The sequence below is a fragment of the Amblyomma maculatum genome, chromosome 2 (assembly GCF_055883805.1).
Source record: "Amblyomma maculatum isolate TAMU_Amacu chromosome 2, ASM5588380v1, whole genome shotgun sequence".
In the NCBI taxonomy this organism is placed as follows: Eukaryota; Metazoa; Arthropoda; class Arachnida; order Ixodida; family Ixodidae; genus Amblyomma; species Amblyomma maculatum.
In genome coordinates this window covers 181,531,916-181,558,644 of record NC_139345.1, presented here as the reverse complement: position 1 = coordinate 181,558,644, position 26,729 = coordinate 181,531,916, and the positions used below count along the sequence as shown (strand labels likewise).

General features: G+C 46.5%; 1 protein-coding gene across 1 annotated transcript in view; it reads left to right on the top strand.

Moving 5' to 3' along the window:
• Positions 1-7,816, top strand: part of LOC146200545 (uncharacterized) — a 115,441-nt gene extending 107,625 nt beyond the window's left edge. The window contains exon 6 of the mRNA XM_084595555.1: positions 7,574-7,816. Coding sequence (XP_084451681.1) covers positions 7,574-7,765 — 192 coding nt within the window. The 3' untranslated portion in view covers positions 7,766-7,816. The remainder of the gene's footprint in view (positions 1-7,573) is intronic.
• Positions 7,817-26,729: the final 18,913 nt, after the last annotated feature.

Here is a 26,729-nt window from a genome sequence, read left to right as displayed (position 1 = left end):
ATACTTATTCTTCTACTGCAAGATTTCCTTTGGTAACGCCATAATAATAAAAATCAAATCCGTATACAAATCGCATGCTACAGGCCAAAACGATGGTCAACGAGCGGGCCACTTTATTTCACAGTACTGATGATACTTTAGCCATTTTTAAACATATTATATACGACAATATATTTACATAGCGGACTTACCTCGAGATGCACTTCCTACGTTTTTGGTAACGTGGGACGCATTCACAATCAATATTTACTCATCCCCGTCTGTTATCTGCTCTACAGTGCAGACGTGAGTAAAAAGTTTCCCACCTATAATTAAGTATACTTCATGAAAATACGCGTCAAGTTTCCAGGTGGAATGTCGCGGTGCGCCTGCGGGGGCGCGTCAAGGCGCATGCTCGTGCGAGAAAAAGCGCACGCACGGGGCACGCCGTGAAGGCAGCGGGCTGAGCCGGCGGCGTCCAGTTATTGCCCGCGCGACAAAGCAGCGCGAGACCTCTGCACGTGCGCGGAAGCGAGCGAGCGAAAGGAGAAAACTTGCACGGAATGTCTAGGTGGTGCCGCCGCGTGTATCCCCAGTTTCTATTTTTCTGTCAGAGATGGCGCTCCCTGTCAGGAGCAGCAGCGCCGCTCGACGGTGCTTTGGAAGCCTCTTAAGCTCAAGTTTCGCCGCGCGACGGCAGCGCCGCATTCCTGGCGTGGTGGCGAAATGTGAAACGATGGGGCTTCGCCGGAGCAGACGCTCCGCTAGCTTCCTGTGCATGCCCGGCGATCGCGTTGCGCCTGGCGGTTATTTGGCGATACAAAAACGCTTCCGCTGATGCGAAACGGATGTACTAAGTACCATTGTGTCATGGGAAGGCACAATAGTAGGCGAAGCACCAAAAGACGAGGCTCACATGTGAAACTTTGCAGATTCCTTTGGAAGCGTGTCCGCAAGACCCGTTCCAAAGAAATCTGCCGTGTCCGCAAGAAGCGTTCTGAGAAGTCTCGCGTTCTTTGTTGAAACGAAAAGAGCCAATTTCCCCTTTCTTCGTAAACTCAGAAATATTGACAGTTGACAAAGACGGCTTGGAGAGGCATCAAAAAGTACAGTGGTTTAACACCATGCATAAAAAGAGAAGAGGGTGGAAGATTATCCTGCTCTTCGCTCCCCGCGTGTCTAGTTTTGCTGATTTTCTGTGCTCTCTCCCTGCTTTGTGAGTGCTCTGAAAGCAACCAAATCAACAGATGCGATGTCCGCGATCGAAACGGATGTGTGATTGTACCCTAAGTGTCCACAGCTGCCTTTTTATTCTTAGATTGACCAAGAAAATATCCAGGAACGAGGCCTTTTTTTTTCGGGGGTGGGGGTGGCGTTGGAAAACATGCCTTGCTGAGACACTTTTACAGATTTTCTGCAAATTGGCCAATAAGTGAACCAATTATTGTTATTATTATTATTAACGAAGATATGTCTGAGGTGCAGTAGAAAAGTGATCCTAGCTATCTCTACTGACACTACTCGCTCGGAGCACCCCATTCGCGTCACAGGGTTCGCGAGTGCAAACCGAATATCATAAATGACGAATCACCATTTAATAAGAACAAAAATAAAACACTATGTAGTACAAGCTTGGATTTCACCTGCCTTCAGAGCCAGTAAGCCGGTTATGTCGCGTGCAGCGTACGGAGCACGCATGTGCTTATGAGATTGCTAGCGTTCTTTTCTTTGAAGAAACACCTCCTTCGGACTATATACTTATTCTAATACTGCAAGATTTCCTTTGGTAACGCCGTAATAATAAAAAGCAAATCTGTATATATAGATCGCATGCTACAGGCCAAAGCGATGGTCAACGAGCGGGCCACTTTATTTTACAGTATTTATGATACTTTAGCAGTTTTTAAACATATTATATACGACAATATAATTACATAGCGGACTTACCTCGAGATGCACTTCCTACCTTTTTGCTAACGTGGGACGCATTCACAATCAACATTTACTCATCCCCGTCTGTTGTTTGCTCTACAGTGCAGACGTGAATAAAAAGTTTCCCGTCTATACTTAAGTATCCTGCATGGAAATACGCGTTAGGTTGCCCAATCAAGACGGAATACAGGTGGCATGTCGCGGTGCGCCTGCGGGGGCGCGTCAAGGCACGTGCTCATGCGAGAGAAGGCGCACGCACGGCGCACGCCGTGAAGGCAGCGAGCTGAGCCATGCGTCCAGTGTGTGCCCGCGTGACAAAGCACCGCGAGACGTCTGCACGTGCGCGGAAGCGAGCGGGTCGCTCCAACGAAATTTACACAGGACACGAGCCGCAGAAGCAAACGCCCCGAGCCTTTTCTCTGCTGCGCGCGCGCTTCTGATGCGCTCCTGCGACTGGCAGCGCCACCTACGGTTTTCATCACTCTGGCGACCACATCGATCCCATTGCCGCGCGCTGAAGACGGTACCATGGTGGATGCCACACTTCTCAATTCTAGAACACTATACCGTGGCTACCGGCCGCGGCCACATGACGACTTGAGCTGGGAGCCCAGCGGCAGCCGCTCATGGCGACGGCAGTGTCCCCACTCGGCAGCGGTGCCGCTCCATCTGCGGCGCACGATGGAAGCTAGCTTTCGACGCCAGATTGAACGCCTTATGGGAACTGGGTACCCTTCACACCTACTTATATCCGTCGCGGAACGGTTAGGCAAGAAACATATAAACTGCGCGACAGCAGCAGGAAGCCGAAAGACGAACGAAGGATTGTTAACATTGTGCTTACAGCCCCGAATAAATTAAAGAGCCTTTGCCGGCGAGTCCACGGCGAAGAGCCAGAAAACCTACGCGGGTGTACTACAAATTACCAGACTCGATTAGTAGAATGCGCGGAAGGTATTGTTTATTCGCTGCCGTCGAATTGTGGAAAAAAGTACATAAGACAGACCGGCTGATGTACTAACGATATACTGAAAGAACATCAAATTAACGTCGATCAAACACGTGGGCATATTGGAATACATGTGAGAGATTGCCCATCCACATCTTGTATATCTGAGTATGCACAATGTACAGTTGTCGATAAACACGCCGAGCAGCTGGTTCGGGATATAATTGAATCAGCCGAGATGGCTAAGCTCGGAGATGCCTAAAAAAGAACTGGAGCCGTTGGATATTGTATAATGATGACATGTGTGGCAGAAGTCACGTGTGTGTGTCTCGTGCGTTGCGAAACAGTGTATAAAGCAATGTATGTCCCGGGATAAACTTGTTGAAAGTCAGCGCTCGTGTGTTTTTGCTCTTGTGTCCCGTCCATGTTTTTTTGCGCTGTTATCTGAAAATGACTGACCAACACGCCCATGCTGCTGCTCTGACGTATCATCAGCAAGAGATGGGCTAAACGGCTCACTTCAATGAGTGGCTCGGAAGTGCTGAGCTCAGTAAAATGAGCCAGCTCATTTGAACGGCTCAACAGCTCAATCTGTCTCTGTCACTGGATGGCTGGCTCGCTCATGAGTGGCTCCTGCTGGAGCAAGCAGGAATTTTGATTGAAATCGAGCGCGTTTTTAAAATGCACAATGCGCATCGAAGCCGGAGTCCGCGTTAGTGAATTTTCTATTTCTGAATTGCGCTTCTTTGCAACTCCTGTCCCCCGCCCTGTTTTTCTTTTCCTTTATCTCTTTCGTTTTTCATATATTCTTATAACCGTTTTGTTCAACTTTGCTGCAGTTTTTCTCAATGCGCATGATTTTGAGCCCCCCGCCTTCTCCCCTTGTTTCCGTCCTACCTGGCGATAGGTTTCTACCCAGGTCCGCTAGCTCCCACTTCTTGAACGTTCTTGTTCTCCGCACCACATACACGCGCCGACCGGTTTTCATTCATTCTGTGTCTACTTGAAGCCGCATCGCTGGCCGTTCATGTTGTAAAGTATCGTTTTATTTTGAAAGACAATTCTTTACTTTTTAGAGCAGCCGATGCGCTACAGTCGGTGATGTGCTTACGTGAAGGAACAGGATTTTTATTCTGTTGGGCTGGCTGCGGAAGGGCTGTGCATTTGACATTCGCCTTGTAACTCAAGGTGAGTAACGTACGCCTAGCAAGCATGGAAGGCGTTCCAGTCTCGACAAGCAAAGCAAGATGCACGAAACCAGCGACGACCATCCGAAGCATACCTGCAGTACTGACGGGTCGACGACGGCGGCGAGGCAGCCGACCGCGCTCCGACTGCGTGCAGCATACGAGCGCGTTCAACCGTGGGGACGGCTGACTACCAAGTTTTCTCAGGGACCATAGCAGCTGAGCCGTAGCACCGCTCTGCCTCGATCGTTTTTTTTTCTGCGTGCGGGCTGGTCCTCCCCACAATGCGACTGCGTTCTAATGGTGTAAAAATTGTTCCTGGCAGAAAATCTGGCTCTGACGGAACGGTTCCTCAGGGCTCACTGAACGAGTTGTCTCCAAGGGAACCGGCGCTCATGGTTCCTCATGGCTCACTGATCGACGGCTGTTCAAATGAACCGCTGCTCTGTAAGCCGTGGCTAAATCTCGCTCATTTGAAAGAGCGTCTTGAAAGACAGCCGAAGAACAAGGGATAGTTGCAACTGTTGTGAGAAGGCACAGTAGGAAGTTTCTTTCTCGCATAGCTTAGAGATGGCGCCAAATTCGCATCTGCTCCGACGGAACGGTTCGGCGTGGCTTACTGAACGAGAAAGAACCGGTTCTCCAAAAGAACCAATGCTAATATTAACGCGATAGCGTTAAGGAGCTCGTGTCGCAGAAAAGCCGGTGTCGTCGGTGGCGTTCGCCCTGAGCGATAAATCCCGGCATGCACTTCATAAATAAAAAGCAACTTCCAAAATGGGCTGGGTGGGAATCGAACCAGGGTCTCCGGAGTGTGAGACGGAGACGCTGCCACTCAGCCACGAGTTTTTTTTTTTTTGTTCTTTATTGCCGACTTGGACATTCAAAACAAGACGATGAACAATAAAACGTACCAGCACACTTTCGCGTGACACGGCGGGTTAAAACTTTTTCAGTTTTACCAAACTGTCAAGCACATGAATCCATTGTGGCTGCTAAGGGAGTGTCATATGCACTTCCCTGAACCGCACAACACTGTGTATGAAATGTTCTCGTACAGGATTGACTTGTATATCTACATTGTTAAACTGCATTCTGGTTTTCCACAATCTGTGGAGGCCCAGGAGCATTATTGTATCAAAGGGAAACTCCTCTGTATTAGGAAAAGGTAAAAATCGTATGCCATATGCATCTAGAGGTAGCTCTTTTATTAAAGTTCTCTGAAGCACATCCCAGAAAAAATGGCATCCCAACAGTCCAAAAACACGTGTTCTATCGTCTCTGGTCTGTTACACAAGAAACAGTTTGTTGACGAAGGGACGAACAGGCCTTTAGCGTGCATCCATGCTTTGACTGATAATGTGCTAGTGTGGAGTTTAAAGAAAAATGATCTGACTGGTGGTGATATTGGCATCTTCTTAACTCTCTTGAGTACATCATCTCCTGGGCCTGGACAGTGCGCCAAACGGTATATCGGTACAGGAAGCATTGTGTCCACTAGGTCCGCACACAATTTTTTTCCGCTTAACATTGCACAAATACTCCACGGAAAAGCGCACATGCAGCAATCTGTAGCATCGAACTCGTGGCTGAGTGGCACTCAGCCACGCGTTCGATGCTTGAAAGCGGTACAAAAGCGCTTCTAGTGAATGCGGTGTTGCCTTAGAAACGTGCCGTAGAACGTTATACTGCCGTGTATATCGGTAATTATGAGCATGTTACTTACAGAAGTCGCAGTTACACGAGTAGCGAAGTACCTTTCCGCTACATTTTTTCTGGGCTCTGCGCACATGCAGAGCCATCTTGCGGCAAACACAGAAGAACCCCTCCTCGCAATGTGCGGCGCTGCCCCGACACGTGGCGTGCCACTCGTCCCTGACGCTTCAGCTTCGCCTTCAAGAGTGGAACGCGATAGTGTTATTACACCTCGTTCGCACCGCCCACTCATTCGCTCGGTATGCTCGGTGCGAACGAGGTGCAATAATGCTATCGCGTTCCACTCTTGAAGGCAAAGCTTAAGCGTCCTCCAAATTTTTTTTTTAGTGAGCTACCGCTGACTAACTCTTTTGAAAGAGCGGCTCAAATGTCCCAGCTCGCTCCGAGCTACACTTCTCTGCCATCAACAATTGGCAATAAGATAACGGCGTGCCACCCGACCGCTCTGTTCCGATCTCAATGACGTATCACCGACGCAGCCACAAGACATGAGGTCGCTTCTTGCTTCTATGCATCGCCAAGAGGGTGGAGAACAAATGCTTTCTGAAGGCTTGATGCTAAATGTAACCAAGTGTGACCGGGCCTGCCGAATGTTGAGTAGGGATGGCGGAACCATTCTTTCTTTAATTTTGAAAGCTTGTCGGTCAATGAGAACAGAGTGCATGCAGAAGTGAAGCAAACGGCTTTACGGTTAGTGCAATCAGTGCCTTTAGATATTAGAATGCCGCCAAGGTAGTTTTACGACAATCATCAGATATAGTGAGGTATTCATACACAATTACGGCTGTCATTACTGCATTTGCTAATTAGAGCGCGCTAACCCCATTCTGAAACTAAACGATGGGGGGCACTCTAAAGTAGGCGAACAATGCAGTCGCTAAACATTTTTGAGCGTTTAGGTGCGAATATAACAGAATATAGTAAATTAAACTCCAAAATATAGTACCTGCTGGCGGACTCTATTGCACGTCGACACACACCTCTAGCAGGCGTCGGCTGCTTTAGCGGCCGTATGAAACTACGGAGAATTGCTTTTTACCAAAAGCACTGAATAACTTTTTAAGGCTTTGTAGGGATAAAAAAAATAAAACGGCCAAGTTAAACAAATCGCGTCAGCCTTCATTAGGTTATGCTGCTGTTTAAGGTTTCAGATCTGCGTAACAGACTTGATCAGGCAACGACTCAGCAGCGCCTGTCACTGAATCCAATAGCCAAGCAGAAGATTCGTAAATAAATTAGTTTTGCGTAAACAAGTTGCACGTTTTGCTTCTGTATTGCTCCTCTCCTCTTATGTTCCTCTGCACGCCATTTCGCTCTGGGGGGCGTGCTTGCAACTGCAGATATCCTCATTTGCACCGCGATAGGTGGGTACGGTAGCATGTCTGGTCCAAAGCGGCGCGATGTGGTGGTCGCTATATTATAAAAATGCCGTGGTTGCTCATCAAGCCTCAAACAACCTATTTGAAAGATTGGTGCTTATTTGAGTTCTCTATAGCGCCACGGTGCTCGACGGCAAAAGCCTACAGTGGCGTGTTTGGCAGTGATGCTTCCGTCAAGCGCATAATGGAATTGGTACCTCCTTTAGCATATCTCATTCACATCTCTTTGCTCAAAGCCAAACTGCTATGATTCGGGTGAGTCTATATTTGCCAGGAGCGACATATTTATGCAGCATTATCCAGGGCTGCTATTGTTTATTTAGCAGATTTCTAGTTTGATTAACAAGCATTCTAAATTTGAGAGATATGCAATATGTTGCACTTGTTGAATCCCACCTCCGGCGATAATGTGGCATTCTTTTTCCATGCAGGCGTACCTGATGGCGAAGCAGGTGGCCTACGTGAGCCCATTGATTTTTATTCTCGAGGATTATCATCAAGAGCCTCAAAAGGACGTTATCTTCTACTATGTGATCACTGGAAAAGACATAAGTTGCAAAGCCGAGCCCTTCGGCTACACCAACCAGACCAAAAAGAAGCTGCTCACGTTGTCACCAAACTAAGGCGCCCAACATGCGCGCTTCTGAAACTTTTTTGAATACAAACATCGCTTTCTCACCTCTCTCATACGTCATTTAGTGCTGCCCACAGAAAGTTGAAGTGAACTACAATGGCTAGCACTGCATATTTAGTTTTATGCTGAGACTGCTACTGCCATATTTTATCAGTTTTCTGCATAATTCAGAGTCGCCGTCTACACAGCGGAGAAGACGCGATTTTGGAGGTGCACGAAAACACACCAGTGTAGGCCGCTAGGAACATGAGCGTTTTTGTCGTTGACCTGTGAGGCGAAAGGGAAGAGCCCAGTTGTACCGCAGCTTTAAAAAAAAAACGCTCCTTTCGGGACTTCCGTGCTTCGAAGCAAGCGGCTCTCACTGATTGTTACATAAGCACCTCGCCACAATGGTGTCTGTTGTTAAAGCCAACGTCATCCTCATCGCTTCGGCAGACGTCGCTATCAGGTTTGAAATCACTCATGCGTAGCCTCAAACCATAGCAGCCAATTCGCCTAATGTTTGCATGTCCGCGTACTGGTTGCGCCTCGCGTAGGCGGTGCCGACTCTAACTCGCCTTGTCTAGTATACTCCTGCATCTGAGACAGCCTACTCTGCTGGCAGCAGGGTATGTGTGCTTTCGCGCTTTTTAACAAGATTTAAGCACAGGTAAAGCTGAGCCATTTTTTTGCGATACACATGGATTTTTTAAATCTTTTGTCTCTTATCTCTTCGATTCTCTTGTATTGCACAAATCAGAGTTAGTGGCTTACCGTTGACGCTCCATAAGCCCGCGTGCTATGCTTTTCCTTCTTCCTTTAGTTGCGACAACAATGCCTGCAGCACGTCTGACCGACGCAGGGCTGGCAGGACGCGATTGGCGGTCAACAACTACTTCACCACAGAGTTCAGTTCAGGCGTTCAGTCGTGTCCGACTCTTCGTGACCCTATGGACCATGTCACGCCACGCTTTCCGGTCTCTGACTATCTTCTTAACATCACATAACTTCATCTGCAGTGCCTCGAGGATGCCATCTAACCATCGCGTTCGCTGCCTACCCCTTCTCCGGCGACCCTCAACCTTTCCCAACATCAAATCTTTCTCCAGCGACTCCTCTCTTCTCATCAGATGACCAAAGTAGCTGAGCTTTAACTTTAGAATTTGACCCTCCAATGAGCAGTCAGGGTTTATGGTCGACAATATCGACTGATTTGATCTTCTGGCAGTCCAAGGAACTCTCAAGAATCTTCGCCAGCACCACAATTCAAACGCGTCAATTCTTCGGCGGTCAGCCTTCTTCACAGTCCAACTCTCGCATCCATACATCACAACTGGAAAGACCATAGCACGATTTATACGGATCTTGGTTGGCAGACTAATGTCTCTGCTCTTTACTAGGCGGTCAAGGCTAACCATTGCTCTTTCCCAGAAGCAAGCGTCTCCTAATTTCATGGCTGCAGTCTCCTTCCGAGGTAATCTTTGAGCCCAAGAACAGAAAATCTGTCACAGCTTCCACTTCTTGTCCATTGATGCTCCAGGACTTGATAGGGCAAGACGCCATGATCTTTGTCTTTTTAATGTTCAGTTTAAGCCCAAAATTCTCACTCTCTTCTTGTACGCGCATCAGAAGTCTCTTGAGTTCCACTTCACTTTCTGCCATTAAAGTGGTATCATGCGCATATCTAAGGTTGTTGATACGTTTACCAGCAATCTTCACTCCAGCTGAAGACTCGTCCAGACCGGCCTTCCTCATGATGCACTCTGCATATAGGTTAAATAGGCAGGGCGACAGTATGCAGCCTTGCCTCACCCCTTTCTCAATCGGAAACCAATCAGTAAGACCATGCCCAGTTCTGACTGTGGCCTCTTGCCCTTCATACAAGTTCCTGAGGAGACAGATGAGGTGAATTGGAACTCCCATCTCTTGGAGAGCTTGCCACAATCTGCTGTGATCTACGCAGTCAAACGCTTTCGCATAATCAATAAAGCAGAAGTAAATGGGTTTCTGGAACTCTCTTGCTTTTTCCATGATCCAGCGAAGGTTGCCAATTTGGTCTCTAGTTCCTCTGCCCTTGCGAAACCCAGCTTGCACGTCCGGAAGCTCTTGATCCACATACTGCTGCAGCCTACCTTGGAGGATTTTCAACATCACCTTGCTAGCATGCGAAATAAGCGCGATCGTGCGGTAGTTGGAACAATCTTTGGCACTGCCTTTCTTTGGAATGGGGATGTAAACTGACCTCCTCCAATCCTGTGGCCACTGCAGGGTTGTCCAAATCTCCTGACATAATGTATGCAGAGTGTTAACAGCGTCGTGGTTGAGGTTTTGAAGCAACTCAGCTGGAATACCATCATTTCCGCTAGCTTTTTTCTTAGCAAGGCTGGCTAAGGCCCCTTCAACTTCACCCTTCAGGGTGCCCGGCTCGAGATCAGTAATGACAACCGTCTTATGTTGGGTTTGCACATCCGGGTCCTTCTTGTACAGTTCTTCTGTGTATTCCTGCCACGTCTTCTTTATCTCTGAGGCTTCAGTGAGGTCCTTGCCTCGTTTGTCCTTTATCACGCCCAGCTTAGCACAGAAGCTTCCTTTGATATCTTTGATTGTCTTATACAGAACTCTTGTGTTCCTTAATTGGCTGTTCTCCTCAACTGCTTGGCACTGTATGTTCAGGAAGGCATTCTTATCTCTCCTTGCTATTTTCTGAAAATCCGCATTGAGAACCTTGTATCTTTCTCTTTCCCCCATAACTTTTGCCACCCTCCTTTCCTCAGCTATTTGCAAAGCCTCTTCAGATAACCAGTTTGCTTTTTTGCAATTTCTTTTGCTTTGGAACTACCTTAGTAGCAACTTCTTGTATTATATCACGAACATCAGTCCACATCTCTTCGGGCTCTTTGTCTTCTGGATCTAATTCTTGAAATCGATTCCTCACTTCCACAGCATATTCTAATGGAATTTGATCCAGATAATACCTGAAAGGCCTTCTAGTTTTCTGCGTTTTCCTCAATCGAAGCTTAATTTTGGCAACAAGAAGCTGATGATCGGTGCCACAATCGGCCCCAGGCCTTGTTTTTACTGCTTGTATAGCGCTTCTCGATCTCTGCCGGCAAATAATATAATCGATCTGATTCCTGTACAGACCGTCCGGTGAAATCCATGTGTACAGGCGCCTCTTGTGCTGTTGAAAATGAGTATTCGCTATGGTCAGGTTGTTTTCTTGACAAAACTCTACTAGCCTCTGCCCAGCTTCATTTGGCTCGCCAAGACCGAACTTGCCTGTAATTCCGGATATTTTTTCACTCCCGACCTTAGCATTCCAGTCTCCTATGAGAAAAACGACGTCTGATGATGGGGTGCGGTCTAAAAGGCATTGTAGGTCCGCATAAAATCTCTCAACGTCAGCTTCCTCAGCAGTAGTGGTCGGTGCATAGACATGGATAACGGTTATGTTCAAAGGGTGACCTTGGATCCGAAGTTGCATCATTCGGTCGTTTTTGGGGTTGTACCTTATCACTGCTTTGCCCATTCTTCTGTTTACTATGAGAGCGACCCCATTCCTTCTCTTGGATTCGTGCCCACAATAAAAGACATAATGGTCGCCGGAGTTAAATTCTCCCATTCCGGTCCACTTGAGCTCGCTCATACCCAAGATATCAATGTTCAATCTGTCCATTTCTCGCTTGACGATATCCAGTTTACCTTGCGTCATAGATCTTACATTCCATGTTGCTATGTGATATATCTCCTTACAACATCGGACTTTCCGGTCGCTTCCCGACACATCCACAACTGAGCGTCCTTTTGGCTTTAGCCCAGCTGCTTCATTCGTCCTGGAGCTACTAGGAATCGCCCTTTGTTCATCCCCAGTAACATGTGGGACGCCTTCCAACCTGGGGGGCTCATCTTCTGGCACCATATCAATAATGGTATTGTGACTGGCCATAGGGTTTTCTTGGCAGGAAATACTGGAGTGGGTTGCCATTACCTTCTCCAGTGAATCACATTTTGTCAGAACTCTCTGCCGTGACCTGTCTATCTTGGGTGGCCCTACACAGCAGAGCTCTCGACTTTATTGAGTTTCGCAAGCCCCTCCGCCACGACAAGGCAGTGATCCATGAACCGAAGCGGTGGCCTTTTGGTAGCGCATCCGCCTCGCATTCGGGAGGTACCGGGTTCGATCCCTGGTGCCGCCGGTTAACCACCGGTTTTTAAATGGGTACAAGCTTTCCCCCGGCCTGGTGCTCGGCTCTTCTGGGGTGAAATGCTTGGGAAAAGGGGTCACGGCCCAAATAGTTGCGCCGATGTGGCAGTGATTCGTTCCGCCATCGGACAACAATAAGTCCACCTTGCGCGGCAACAGCCCATTATGTGGCCTTTTTTTTGCTTTTGTTTTTTTAGGACTGCTGCAGCTGAGGCTCTAAGGGAGCACTTCAGGTGAGGGTCAAAGGAAGTACCTTTGCAAGGCAAACAGAACCACCTTTGCAGGCTGCGAGGTTCGAAACTGGGTTTGGGCCCACTGCGGAGGAGGGGCGCGCAGCGGGGTTTACGGAGCTTCTCCCAAACGCACACCCGTGGAAAAGCCGAGCGCCAGGCCGGGGCACGCTGTACCCATTTTTACCGGTGGGTGTCCGGCGGTGGGTTTCGAACTAACCACCTCCCGCAGCCGAGACGGGCGCTCTAACCACAGAGTAGCTACAAGGAAAACAGCCGGTCTATATTACACGTATACATGAGCGCCACTGCAATCTCTTCCAAACAGCCCGCAAAGTGGAGGGAGAGAAATAACAGCAGTGTGCACGTTGCTGCTTCTCCAGGGTCAGCAATTATTCGATGGCAAGACCGGGCTGTTTGCACCATAAAACCAGCTGCAAGTGACAGCCAACGGTTGACCTAGTTGGCTCGCTGACTTTCGCGTAAATCGTTACCAAAAAATCTTTCTTTTAATAACACAACATATTGTTCCGCTCCTCAGGGCCTTTCTTGGGATTGTTGGTTTGTGTTTAATGGCTCAAGTTAGAACAGGTTGCTCTGGTGAAGATATTCGTTTTAAAGCATTCTACGCTTTTTATTAATTGAAATGTGAAAGCGTCCTGGACGATTTCCTCCCTTGGTCATCATCAGCAGCATGACGACATGAGTACTCCAAGATGGTAAGTGATATAAGTGCGCAACAAAGATGAGACAAAGAGGAGAAGTGAAAAACGGCGGCGCAGAACTGACAACTGATTTAATGGAAGAACGGAGGAGCATATATATACACACACTTGTTGTACCCACATGCGCATAAGCAAAATTTATAAAAATATATCAGCTCACGTAAAACGCCCCCGATCACACGCACCTGGTGAAACCTGCCGACGCACTATCCATTGTGCAGCATGGGCATCTCTTTTTCTCTTAATGCGACGTACGTTTTACTGACACAAACATTTTGCTTCCGTTTAATATGGAAAGCCTCGGCGATTTCTCGAATAGTCTGGTCTTTATGAAGAAACAGTATATTAGTATCAACAAAGAAAGGTACACACTCACACGCGTTACAATGTTTTGCTAAGTTTGTTTCATTCTTTTTTATAAACTGTGCGTGTTTCATCAGCCTAATGTTGATGCAACGGCCTGTTTGCCCAACATACGTACAGCCACAGGAGAATGGTATTTGATACACTACACCCATCCTACACCTAATGAAACTCTTGGGGCGATTAACCTGGCATCTGTTCTTACTTGTGCCCCCCAGCCTTCTTTGAACTGCTGCACCAACCTTGCCAATCTTATTAGGGACGGAAAACAACACCTGTGCGCCATATTTTGCGCCTACTTTTTTAAATCGATGTGACAATGCATGTATATAAGGCACGACTACAATTTTATTTCTTTCATTTTTTTCTTTCTAGCTCTCCGGAACACTTCAGAGAATGCAGAACCTTATCACCACTAGCTACAAGCACTGAGTCTGGATAACCAGCCTCCCTACATCTATTAGCTTGGATTTCAAGGCTATTAAACATTTGATGAGCGCAAGACTTATTGACGGCCATCCTAAAATATGCTGTTACTTTTCCAGATTTAACAAGTTTGGAGTGTCATGACTTGTAGTTTAATAGAAGCTTTACACTCCTAGGAGAGTACTGACAACACACATGATTCATATTGAAAGTCAACTTTAAATCTAGAAATTGCAATACGTTTTTTCTGAGAAACCTCAAAGGTGAACTTCAGTCCTGTACCATTGCGAGCAAAAATGTCGTGGATCTGAGGCACAGTTACAGCATCCAAGAATCTAACTAAAACAAGTAAATCATCTACGTATCGGAATATACGGAAGACCTTTCCGGTTAGGTCGCTCAATATTTTCCTGTCGACATAACTAAGATAAATATTGCTGAGAACGGGGGCTACTTTAGCGCCTATATACACACCAGACTTCTGCATGAATAATTTATCATCCCACATTACATAGGTGTTCTGAAGATAAAATGACAAAAGTTCCAGGAAGGATCCAATAGTTATACCGCACTCATTCCGAAACAAACACTCATCATTATCCTGTGTTACCAAGATACTTTGTTGGGCGAGTTGGTACTTATTCATTATTAATATAAACAGCTGTTTATATTAATAATGAATTATCCTGTGTGATGCAATTCTTCACACACTGTAGAAATTGATTATGGGGAAGAGAATAAAACAAGTCAACTACGTCTATGCTAAAGCCATAGCAAGAAGCCGTATTCTCGTCCAAAAGATGCTTTAAAACGGTCTCTGAGTTAGGCACAAGAAACGGGTCAATAACGGAGAGTGCTGAAAAATGATTGTTAAGGTAAGACGATACGACTACTTGCCAAGTTTGGCGGTCAGAAACATTGCCCGGAAAGGGATGCCCGGCTTATGCATTTTTGCTGAAAATAAAATTTCAAGAACTGGAAGTTCAGCTTTATTTACATTGCTTGCCAAATTCTCTAGCCCAGAGTCATGCAATAACGCCACAGTCTCTTTCTTGCACTCAACCGGATCATTTCTGCTCACTCTAAAATGCTTCCTTAGTGACTCACATGCTTCTTTTGAAAACTGTTTCTCGGAAAGTACAACAAATTAGCCTTCTTTATCAGACTGTACAACATGCAAACGATAGTCATACAGGTAATTGACCAACGAGCGGAACCTGTTATTCCGCAGACGACTACACTTACTAGTGACTACAGCATCAACACACTCTGAAATACACCTAGACATATCGTCGAACTGAGCTTTGGACGACACATTACGAGCAAAAGCCAACTTCTCAACCGTTAACATCCCAGGGTCAAGACAGAACTTTGGCCCGAGGCGTAAAGTCTTTTTATGCTTAGAATCCAAAACGACATCATCCAAGACCAAAAGCTTTCCTTCTGAGGCCGGTCCTCTCGTACCTTTTGGGAGGGTTGGACGGACTGCGCTCCAAAGGAATTCCGTCAGCTTATCGGTAGTCGTACACCAATCACGAAACACACGCTGATTACGGCGAGTGTTCTCAACCAGGCACTTAGTCCGAAGTAAGTCCTGGAAGAGCCTCGCCTGCCGCCACCATTCTCTTTTGAGAATTCTGCAGATTCTTCTGTTGTGCTCCGTAAAAGGCGGTAACCAGCCACAAAGTGCTTGCACATCTGGAGGGCAGGTATCGTATCGACAATATGCCATGACGCAGTGCGGGCTCGGCAGATACACACGGCGATGATGGGATACAGTATTGCTGGGTTAGACAAATCGATGTTTCGACACGAAATAGAAGCCCATGTACAAGAAATGAAATGTAGAAGAACGGCTGATAGGGCGATGTGGTTAACCATGATGGACAGTGATATATGTGCGCAACAAAGGCGAGACAAATAGGCTAAGTGGACAACGACGGCGCAGAACTGACAACAGATTTAATGGAGGAACGGAAGAGCATATATATACACACACTTGTTGTACCCACACGCGCATAGTCAAAATTTATAAAAATATATCAACACATCTAGAACGCCCCCCATCACACGCACGTGGTGAAATCTGCCGACGCACTATCGATTGTGCAGCATGATCATCTCTTTTTCTGTCAATGCGACGGACGTTTTACTAACACAAACATTTTGCTTCCGGTTAATATGGAAAGCCTCGGCCATTTCTCAAATAGTCTGGTCTTTTTGAAGAAGCAGTATATTAGCACCAACAAAGAAAGGTACACACTCACACGCGTTACGCCAAGAGTTTCATTAGGTGTAGAATGGGTGTAGTGTATCAAATACCATTGTCCTGTGGCAGTACGTATGTTGGGCAGACAGGCCGTTGCATCAACGTTAGGCTGATGGAACACGCACAGTCTCTAAAAAAGAATGAAACAAACTTAGCAAAACATTGTAACGCGTGTGAGTGTGTACTTTTCTTTGTTGATACTAATATACTGTTTCTTCATAAAGACCAGACTATTCGAGAAATCGCCGAGGCTTTCCATAATAAAGGGAAGCAAAATGTTTGTGTTAGTAAAACGTCCGTCGCATTGACAGAAAAAGAGATGTCCATGCTGCACAATCGATAGTGCGTCGGCAGGTTTCACCACGTGCGTGTGATCGGGGGCGTTTTACATATGCTGATATTTTTTTTTTTATTTTGACTATGCGTATGTGGGTACAAGTGTGTATATATATGCTCTTCCGTTCTTCCATTAAATAAGTTGTAAGTTCTGCGCCGTCGTTGTCTACTTCTCCTCTTTGTCTCGTCTTTTTTGCGCACTTATATCACTGACCATCATGGTTCACCAACTCGCCCAATCAGCCGTTCTTCTAGAGTACTCCACGGCAGACACATTGCCCTCATCCTTAAGATTAGCAGTGTTGTGCCAGCTACAACCTTTTGTTGACAAAATTACCTAATATTATCCGCCCATCTGACTTTCTTCTATACCTTGCTACACTTGCCTTCCCTTGGAATACATTTTGTCCCATTTAGGAGCAATCGTTTACCGCGCATCCGCATTACATGACCTAGCTGTGTCTGCTGATTTCGGCTAGAAAGTCATTTCTTCGAGTTTGTTCCCTCACCGTCTCCGCTAGCTTCTTTTCTTTTAAAGCAGCATCTACCATTTTTCGTTCCATTGATATCTCAGTGGCTTCGTATTTCAGCCGCCATATTTCTGTCCCATATGCGAGTACCGGTAAGATATGCAACTGGTATTTACGGACCTCTTAGAAGATCTGTTAACCTGCCATTTATAACCTGATATTATACAAGTCAGATGCTCTTGGTCACTTCGAGTCATCTAGTTACTACACTTTCGTGACTAGGATCTGATGACACTACCTATCTTAAATACACTTACTGACTTACTACTTCCACCTCCTCGTTACCTATTTCAAACTGTCTTTTATTTCCGGCCGTGCTGAACAATACTTTAGCCTTTACATATTAAATTTAGGCCTAGCATTTTGCTTGCTCATGTGTGAAGCTACTCGTTTCTTGGCAGTCTAGCAAAGCAGTGTCATAACGTAATCTCATATAAAGAATGTATTCTCCATAAAACCCTATCTCTTTTAAACGCTTCCTCTAGGTAAGCGGTAGATAGTACTGGATAGTTCCTGTATCCAAGGGTAACAGTTTCTTGTCGGCATTTCACTTTATCGTTGAATACTGTCACGTAGGGGTGACAAGGTCGATGACATAAAGAGTCGGTGATTGCACTCAAGAAACTCTTTATTGGGCTGACATGCGCCCGCAAAATAACTAAGCAACTCGGCTGCGGCGATAGCAACAAACGTCCTCGTCGATCGTCGAACAAAGAATGCCCGTCACTGTCGTCAACACTCAATTTAAAGACTGCTCAGAACAATCTAGATAACGTCGCAAACTGCTACTAGCACAGGCTGGAACATTGTAGAAAGACACATGAGTGGCCGGAATCTTTGAGACAGATCTCGGTGCATCTTGCGCTACAACGAAAACTGATAAAGGGGTTACTCTCGACATCGAGCATTGACAAACAAAGAATACGAAACTGCTACGCGATCCACATCAGAGTGATAAGGCCGTATGCTGGCGGCTGTTAACAAAAAATACAGTTTTGAAGGTTTCGCGGCAATACGATGCCTCTTCAGCAAGCACAAATAACTTGAAGTACTTTCACATAAGACTCTTTTTCTACGTCCTTATTTCGCAATTCCTTCACGACTGCTGAATAGTCGATTCAGTCAAGTGCTTTTTGAAGCGAGAGCTTTACTACGCCATGCAGAGGCGCGCTTCGAGTGTCTCAAGTGATATTTATGGACACTGCGCCTTTCCTATATTATAAACGAATTTACAATTGAAGCGATAGCTTCGCTATTACTGGAAGAGCCGGTGTTCGCATGGCACCAGGGAAAACGCCGGTAGCCGAAGCGAGCGGATGCACTTCACGTGCATTGCGCTGAATCTGACAGTCATTCTTGCTTTTCTGACTTTTGTGACGGCTGAATTAAGAGGACCACAAGGACGCCAGTGGAACGTCATTTTCTCCTATTTTGGACTTTGTGTGTTTGAAGCAGCACGTAACTGAGTTGACCGTAACGGCGCTAAGTCTACCAACACCGACCGGGCACTAGCCGTCCCCACCGGGGAATCGCTTGCCGCTCGTAGGGGTGCGAGAGCTCTAATGGTGGAAGGAATCATGGATACATCCGAGGCATTTTGTGCACCTGACAATGGCGAGCGATGGAGGAAATTACGTGCCACTGGATAAGAGTCGGCCGATAACGGCGAAACAGCGAACCCAGGAGAGGCGAGCAGGTAGGAAAATGGCGGCCAAGTCGACCGAACGTCAGCAGACGCGCGTTTCAGCCAGCGTCCAGAAAATTGGCCTCCGAACGCATGGCTGTCTACCTAAGCTTATGGAACACCACATCTGATTGATATCATCAAAATATCGACGGGGTCAACCCCGTCGAAGAGAATGAGGATATATTAACTCCAAATATGAAGCAGCACTCCATTCTCGTCCTTTCTACGACTGCATAGAAAAAAATGATTTAGGCGAGCGTGGAACAACTCATGTTCGACGGTGAACAAATCCCGACTTCCGCCTACGGGGCCTATTCAGAGCCCTGCGGCAAGGGAGTCTTCCGTTGAGTTCTGCTCCGATACTCTATTGACATTTTGTACCGCCTGGACCGCAAGAATAACCCCGAGAATTTTGGCGTCTGCAGGCTGGGCAAACATTCTATGTCGATCTTAATTCTTCTAATTGAGAAAATTGCAAAAGTGGATTTATCTCAACGGGCTGCAGCACAGGTCCAAGCTGTACCACAGCAAATACGAAGTGTGCGTCGCTTGTGGCCAACTCGGGCATCGCGATGACATGTTCCCGGATCCGACGAACGTCAAGTGCCGTGGCGGCCGCCTCGAGAATCCAACTGAACACAAATGCGAGGTAAAATGCCACCTGTACGGCAAAGGCCACGCACTAGGAAACCCTAAGTGTCGTGAACACTTCCGCACTCCCTACAAATTCAATAGCGACAACGAAGAAAGATGAACAAGCAACGACGCTGGTGGGGACATCAGTGTCGACAATGCGAACTCAGAGGGAGAGAAGTCTTCATATTCCATGAAGACTCTTTCCCTACACTGTAAAAGAATCAAGGCAGACCCCCGCTGCCAACAGAGGACGCTCCGATTTCTGTGCCAGGAGCCATTCTAGGGGGAGCTCGATATCAAGAGATCCTGCCAATCCACGGAACGAGGCAAAAGGAAGGAGCTTAAGGGTGGAACTTTTGCGGGCAAGGTCTGCCAGGAAAGTAATCAAATCAATGAACGTAACGAGTAAATGAGGAATATTAGCGAAATGGTTCAAACGTAACGCGCATAGTCGAATCACAATGATCGCGCATGGACTGAAATCCGAACTACAGAGGGAGGCAACCTTTCCTCCGCAACAACCCAATATACTAACGATCTCCGCAATGCCATGTCAACAGGCGGAGGTAGAGGAGAAGGTAGTCAGAGAGGCGTCCCTCCCACCACCATTGATAGGCGAAATTCGAGACATTGACTTTATTCAGGCTATAGAGAGAATTATGAAACATTTTTTAAGGTTAGATGAAAAGATGACTGAATTTATGAACTATATCGACATCCAAATTCAAGCTCTCCTCGGGGCCGTTCAGAAACAGGCTGAAGAATGTCAAATGTTAAATAACGAGTTGGCAGCCGTAAACGGGTGACAACAAAATATGGAGCAGATTGTCTTGCAGCTGCAATGGCCAGGTGCGCAAATAAAAATCGAATTTGGCAGTGGCACTGTCGCGGCTTCCTGCGCAAGCATCCGATACTGCAACAGTGCCTTCCGCTTATAGATGAGGCTAAACTGGTGATTGCTCCCTAAAAACCTGGGGGTCTGCAAAATTGTCAGACTATCAAGAATTTAATAGGGGCAGGGGGGAGAAATTCTCGGTTACAAAGTTCTCGAAAATAAATATAGCGGCCATTGGACATGATCTAGAGTCGAGAGGAATCAAGAACGTGTTTGTCAAAATTTTAACCGGAAAACAGATGGACCTTCTATATTTATACAGCTCACCCAGGCAAAGGAAGGTGAGGTTCGGAGCTCTGCTTTGTAAGGCCCTCAAAATTTCTAGCAACCAGCCAATATTGATATTGGCGGAGTTAAATGCGCATCGTCATGACGGGGCGTGCCCGCACCAATTCCCAAAAGGCAGGCGGCTGTCGGAGGGTGAAAAATAAAAAAGACAAGTTCTACGATGTGGAGAAGTGACAACGGGAGATGGACACGCCACGACACTGGTGGGGACCTTAGTGTCGACAATACAAACCCTCTTCTGCGAAGAAGCCAGGCAGGAGCGACAACCTTGTAAGTAGTTACAAGGTCTTCGCTCCTTCCGAGTCACTTCTCACAAGAAAAGAAACAAAGACGCCAGCTGGAACCCCTGCATATGCGGCTCTGTAACGCATCATAGCGTGTACCCAACTCCTCCCGTCTCATTTCTTTCACACCCATCTCACCTCCTCGCTTCTCCGTTACTTTACTTGTAGATGCACCAAGCCCCGCGTCACACACACCTATAGAAAGAGTGAGCCTTCCGAAACGTTGGGGTTCAGTGAAATGAAAAGGTAATAGAGAGTTTTCAAGTTTCGCTTAGTTATCAACGCAACCAGACAGGCAAACCTGTCGAAATGTATAGCTTCCGAGCTATCGGAGGAAACGCATGACCTCGGGTTCAGCTTGCACACGAACTCTGAGAGTCCAGCGAGGGTGGGCAATAGCGTTAGTAAGGATGCGTCTCCTGATCTGACATCTAGAAAAACGTAAAAGCTCTAGAATCGCATAATTCGGATCAAAATTGCGGCAGCAATCTTTATAAAATTGTTTCCATACTGAAAGAAGGCCTGACACGCTCAGGGCTCTTGCGCCGGCCCGCGTTGAATGGGATCAATTTAGGGATATCAGGAGGGCTCAGGAACTGGAGCCCATCAGAAACTCGAGAAACAGGCGCCGATGCTCAAATCAGTCGTTAGAGATTAGACGAAAGTGCTCGAAGGGGAGAACAGCTCGGAATTAGCAGACAGCCATTTCCTGCATATGTGGGAGGCTAAGCAAAGCATGAAGCGTCGTGTCAAAAAGCATAAAGGAAACGGCAGACTCAACATTCGGATTTCGACACATAATAAAGAAATTGAAGATTATACTTTCAAATTATACGAACAAAATTTGGACAAGTGTGACGAAATGGAGGGGAAGCATAAACCTCTCTAACACTCCGATACTTACTGGACCACGAAAACTTGAAGGCGCTGTCCAGTATAAGATTGGTTAATGGCAGGCACGCGTTCGAAGGAAGCGAGGAGAATTTGATCAACAAATTAATTCAGACGTACGAGCGAGAAACTTCACAACTTCACTTCCTGACTATGGTGGAGCGCCTAACGATGCGCTGCAAGCCCCATTCAGAGAAGCGGAAGTAAGGGCGGAGTTGGTAACAACGTTTGGTGACGAACAAAATGATCAAGAACCTAACCGATGATTCCATTCGGTATTTAACAGATTACATGCAGGAATGTAGGGAAAAACGCGAGCTCCCTCAACACGGGAAGACCGCAAGCATTGTTTTAATGCCGAAAGCAGGAAAGCCACCTCAACTGGTAAATTTACCAGCAATGGTTCTATATTTATGCGTGGGTAAATGATGGAGCACGTCGTCCAGGCCAGACTGATGAATTCATACAGTACGGCATTCTGTGGCCACATGAGATGGTCGGATGCCGCCCTAACTTGTGTACGCAGGACGTCATGCTCCAAACCAAAGATGACATAATATAGACTCGACGTTCAAATATTCGAAAGCGATTTTGGTCCTGGACTTCACGAAGACTTTCGGCAACGTAAAGCATGAGGTGGTCTTGGAAGGGCTGAACCAGATTAACATAGGCAACAGGACATATCGCTGCATCAGAGACGTCTTGACTGTCAGAACTGCCTGCGTGAAGTTCCAAACGTTGGCATCCCCGCAATTCAGCTAGAGAGAAAGGATACGCCTAAGGGGTCTGTGCTGTCTCCCCTAATCTTCAACGTGGCTATAAAAAAGACTCAGTGTAATTATAAAAGTTCGAGTAATCAAAGGTTAGCATATATGCCAATGATATCACCCTTTGGCTCAACCGTGGAAGTGATTTGGCCGTGGAAAACCAACTCCAGGCCTCCAGCGACACTCTAGTCGATGACGCGGCCGTGAGGGCTCTAGCGGGCTCGCTGCAGAAGTAGTAATTGTGTATATAGAATCCGAAGGTGATGCAGGCATTGCAAAATCAGGGGCTAGACGAGCCGTATGTGACATTGCTGAAAGATATATGTAGTGGCGTGTACAGCAACCATAGTTCTGCACAAAGAAAGTAACAAAATTCCCGTAAAAGGTGTTAGGCAAGAAGACACAATCTCCCCAGTACTATTTGCAGCTTGCTTAGAGGAAGTATTCAGAGACTTGAAATGGGAGCAGTTAGGGATAAAGGTAGATGGAGAATACCTCAGTAATCTGCGATTTGCTGATGACATTGCCTTGCTGAGAAGCTCGGGGGATGAACTGCAAATAATGATTGATGACCTAGACAGGAAACGTAGAAAGGTAGGTCTGAAAATCAATATGCAGAAGACTAAGGTAATGTTCAACAGCCTCGGGAAGGAACAGCAGTTTATATTAGGTAGCGAAGTGCTGGAAGTAGTAGGCGAATATGTCTACTTGGGACAAGTAGTAACCGCAGATCCGGACCACGAAAAGGAAATAATAAGAAGAAAAAGATTGGGATGGAGCGCATTTGGCAAGCACTCGCAGATAATGACTAGTAGCTTACCGGTATCGCTCAAGAGGAAAGTATAAAAGTATACAACAGTTTATTTCATCTTACCTGTACTCACCTATAGGCCTGAAACGTGGAGGCTAACCAAGACAGTTCTAATTAAGTTGAAGACAACCCAGAGGGCTATGGAACGAAAAATGGTAGGGATAACATTAAGAGATAGGAAGCGTGCAGACTGGGTCAGAGAAATAACTGAAGTTACTGACGTTCTAGTGGAAATTAAGAAGAAGAAATGGGTATGGGCAGGACATGTAGTGCGAAGAGAGGATAACCGATGGTCGCTTAGGGTAACAAACTGGATTCCAACGGAAGGAAAGCGTAGCAGGTGGCGGAAGAAAGTTAGGTGGGCGGATGAGTTAAAGAAGTTCGCTGGGGTCAAGTGGATGCAGCTAGCACAGAACGGGGTTAAGTTGAGAAATATGGGAGAGGCCTTCGCCCTGCAGTCGGTATAGTTAGGCTGATGATGGTCATGACGAATCCGAAGCGCTTAAGGTGCAAGGCATCGTCATAGATCAAAATTGAAGTGACTGGTAATTAGGTATAAATAGCCGAGCAAATCAGAGTCTTGGGCCTGATTCTGCAGTTACGCGGACATAAAGGCGAGACCATCAAGAGGTTAGAGAATCATGCGATGTAGATTCTAAACCTTTCTGCGGATGGCCAGTAGGGGCCGAGGGTTAAACGTAAAAAAATTGATTAAACTGGTACAAGCGTTCATCATCAACCGGGTGAACTACGCAACGCCGTATTTAGATTTGAAATTTGTCGAAAGAGAAAAGATTGAGCCTGTACTGAGAAATTCTGGTAAAAGAGCGCTGGGACTACCAATGGGCACAACCATCGGAAGAAGGTGGACTCTATATGTACACATCACATAAGCAGAACTGGCGGAGGCGGTGTGAACCTCTCAAATTGAGACTTAGCACGACAACGACAACAAGAGCCATTTTGAACAACGTTGGAATAAATCCGTACAGGAATTCATAATTGTAAAACAGCGCGAACAAAGGTGAACAAGCACGAGGAACACACGAAACGAGCGCTGACTCTCAGTTAAGGTTTTAATGCCATCAATTGGCGCATATGAAGGAGAGACACAATGCACATTCCACGTCACACTGAAGTCGATAAAAAAAAGGCACAGACACGTGCGACAATCAAACGTCACCAAGAAAAGCTACCTCTGCCATTTAGAATGACAGATGGTTTGCTTATACATTTTGGGTCTTGATTGATATGGAAGGCTTCCATTATTTCCCGCGTTGTCTGATCGCAATGCTTGTAAAGTATATCTGGCTCCGCAATCAGGCGGTGCAGATTCCCTTCTTCTTCTTCATTGCTTCGCACTTCTTGCAGTGGTTTACAAGGTAAGAAAGCTCCTTGCTACTGTCTAGGTTATTTTTTTGTCAAGCAACCTTTTATTTATGCAGCGTCCCGTGTGCCAAATGTACAGCGCTCCGCAGGAGAGTAGAATTCTGTAAACAACTACATTGCGATAGGCGACGAACTTGTCCTTGTGCGCCATGCCAAACCGTTCTTTTTTTCCGATCGTTCCTTCTCCTTTGGATTGCCGCAGTGGTGTCGCTAGGGTTACCTGCCCCCTGTGCAGAGGCGTGGCTTAAACGCGTAATTCCGTCTTCTCAACGGTTGGGTCCCGCAACTTCTTTCTCGTCACTGGTTGCCTCTAAGCGGGTTAAACGGCGATTGTTACTGAGAGGTGTCTCTGAACGCAACCTAAAGGTAACATACACTCACTAAAGGCAGGAAATGATTACGTTGAAAATTATTAATTAGAGTAAGCGTTGTCATTGTGTAGTCTCGCGGCTGTGTTCACGGCAGGTTTTATGGCTATTAAGAATTGAAAACATACATGATGCAGCCTAAAAGGGAACACCCTCCACAAAAATATTAGTAGCTTATTTTGATATTGCAATTTCAAAAACAAATTTGGAAAAAAAATTACGAACGCGTGACTCGAACATACATTTTATTCACTAAGTACTCAGGTAAGTAATGTTAATCCATTGCGCCACTGAGGCAACGGGCATGGCAGGCTTTAAATGTGCTCTTATTCATTTTTAGAATATTTCCGCTATCTGTCGCCAGGTGACGCTGCTCAGAGGACCCTGCCGTTGAGAGAACGGAATCACGCGGCTTAAACCCCTCTCTCCCCCCCCCCCACCCACACACACAAATAGAAGATGAGAGGGAGAAGAGGGTGGGGAAGGAACATGAAGGAAGAAAAAATTCTAGGACTCTTTGGTGACTAAAGTGAATTAAATTGTTCTTGCGACTAACGGAAGAAGGAAAAGAAAATGCACGGGCCTGCTACTGGCTCTGTAGCTGAGCCACCTCCGCTGCCTCGCACAGTGCTGAACGGCGAAAGCCTGAGTGCTGCATTCTGTTACGCGACTGTTGCGCATGTAGTGATGAATGCTGCTACGAGTAAAGCGAGCGACTACTCTTTCACATTCTGCGAGGGCATTTATTCAGTGTATTCTGCTTGGCAGCAACGAGATAGCGCTCCTTGCATCTTCTCAGCGGTTCTACATTTACAGTTGTGTGGTGGATTTTACCTAGTGCGTAGCAGTAAATAGTCATTAATTAGCAATTACGTAATTAGAAGGTTATTAACAAATTATTGTTGATTGGCATTGTCCATATAAGGCACGCATGCGCGCATACTGTGGTGGTGCTTTATGATTGGTCGAGACCTCGACCAGTCAGAGCCGCCACAAAAGCGTGACACTTTTTCTGACGACAACGATAAGGCAATACCTCAAAAAGCAGGGCGGCTCGAGGTATCGACTAACTGGGGACGATGCGGCGCTCTCATCAAAAGACCGACCAGATGCAACGGGGAGTGAAAGCGGGCGGCCGACATTGTTTTCCCACGCTTCGTGGCTGGATATCACGTATTCATCCTAGCACCGCGCGTACTCGTTGTCATCCACAGAGGCTCTCTGTCGTTCCTTACAAAGTTTGTACCCTAAGGTTCGTACTCAGTCGCAGCTTGAAAAAGAACCCATTTGCTCCTGCTCAGGGCGTCGTTCGGGGCCCCTAAGCGATCATAAGATCAACTCTTGCAAACACGGACCTTGCTGCCAGGGGCCACTCCAACAATCCTTTGATCAGTGGCGCGGCTGAAGCACGTTCCAAAAAGGCAGGCGCCTCTGAAATGTTGCAACCGGAAGTCTTCACCATGCTGCAGCTAACTGTTTTGAAATGTTCGGCTGCATTGGTCGGTACCAAGAGGGTGGTGGTTGTCAGCGAGGTCGCATAATGGGATTTCACATCAGGAACACTTCCAGCTCAATCTGTAACTGAACCCGTTCCCCAAAAATTTCAATGCCAGGCGTTGTAGAATTAGATCACAAGCAGAGCGTTGCACGTGCCGCACGCATAAGTGAAAACATTTTACAAAGCCATCTCTACATTTAACTTTTCTTTCATCCTTTCCTCCGAAAGATGCAAGTTGACTTCCGCATCCAGACTGCAAAGTTACCAAACGTGCATTGATGCCGTACTAACCGAAAATATTAAGCGTGAAGTGCCCTTTTGGAGATGGCAGACTAGTGAAAAAATTTAAGAAGCGCATGACCACCTTAGATATTTAC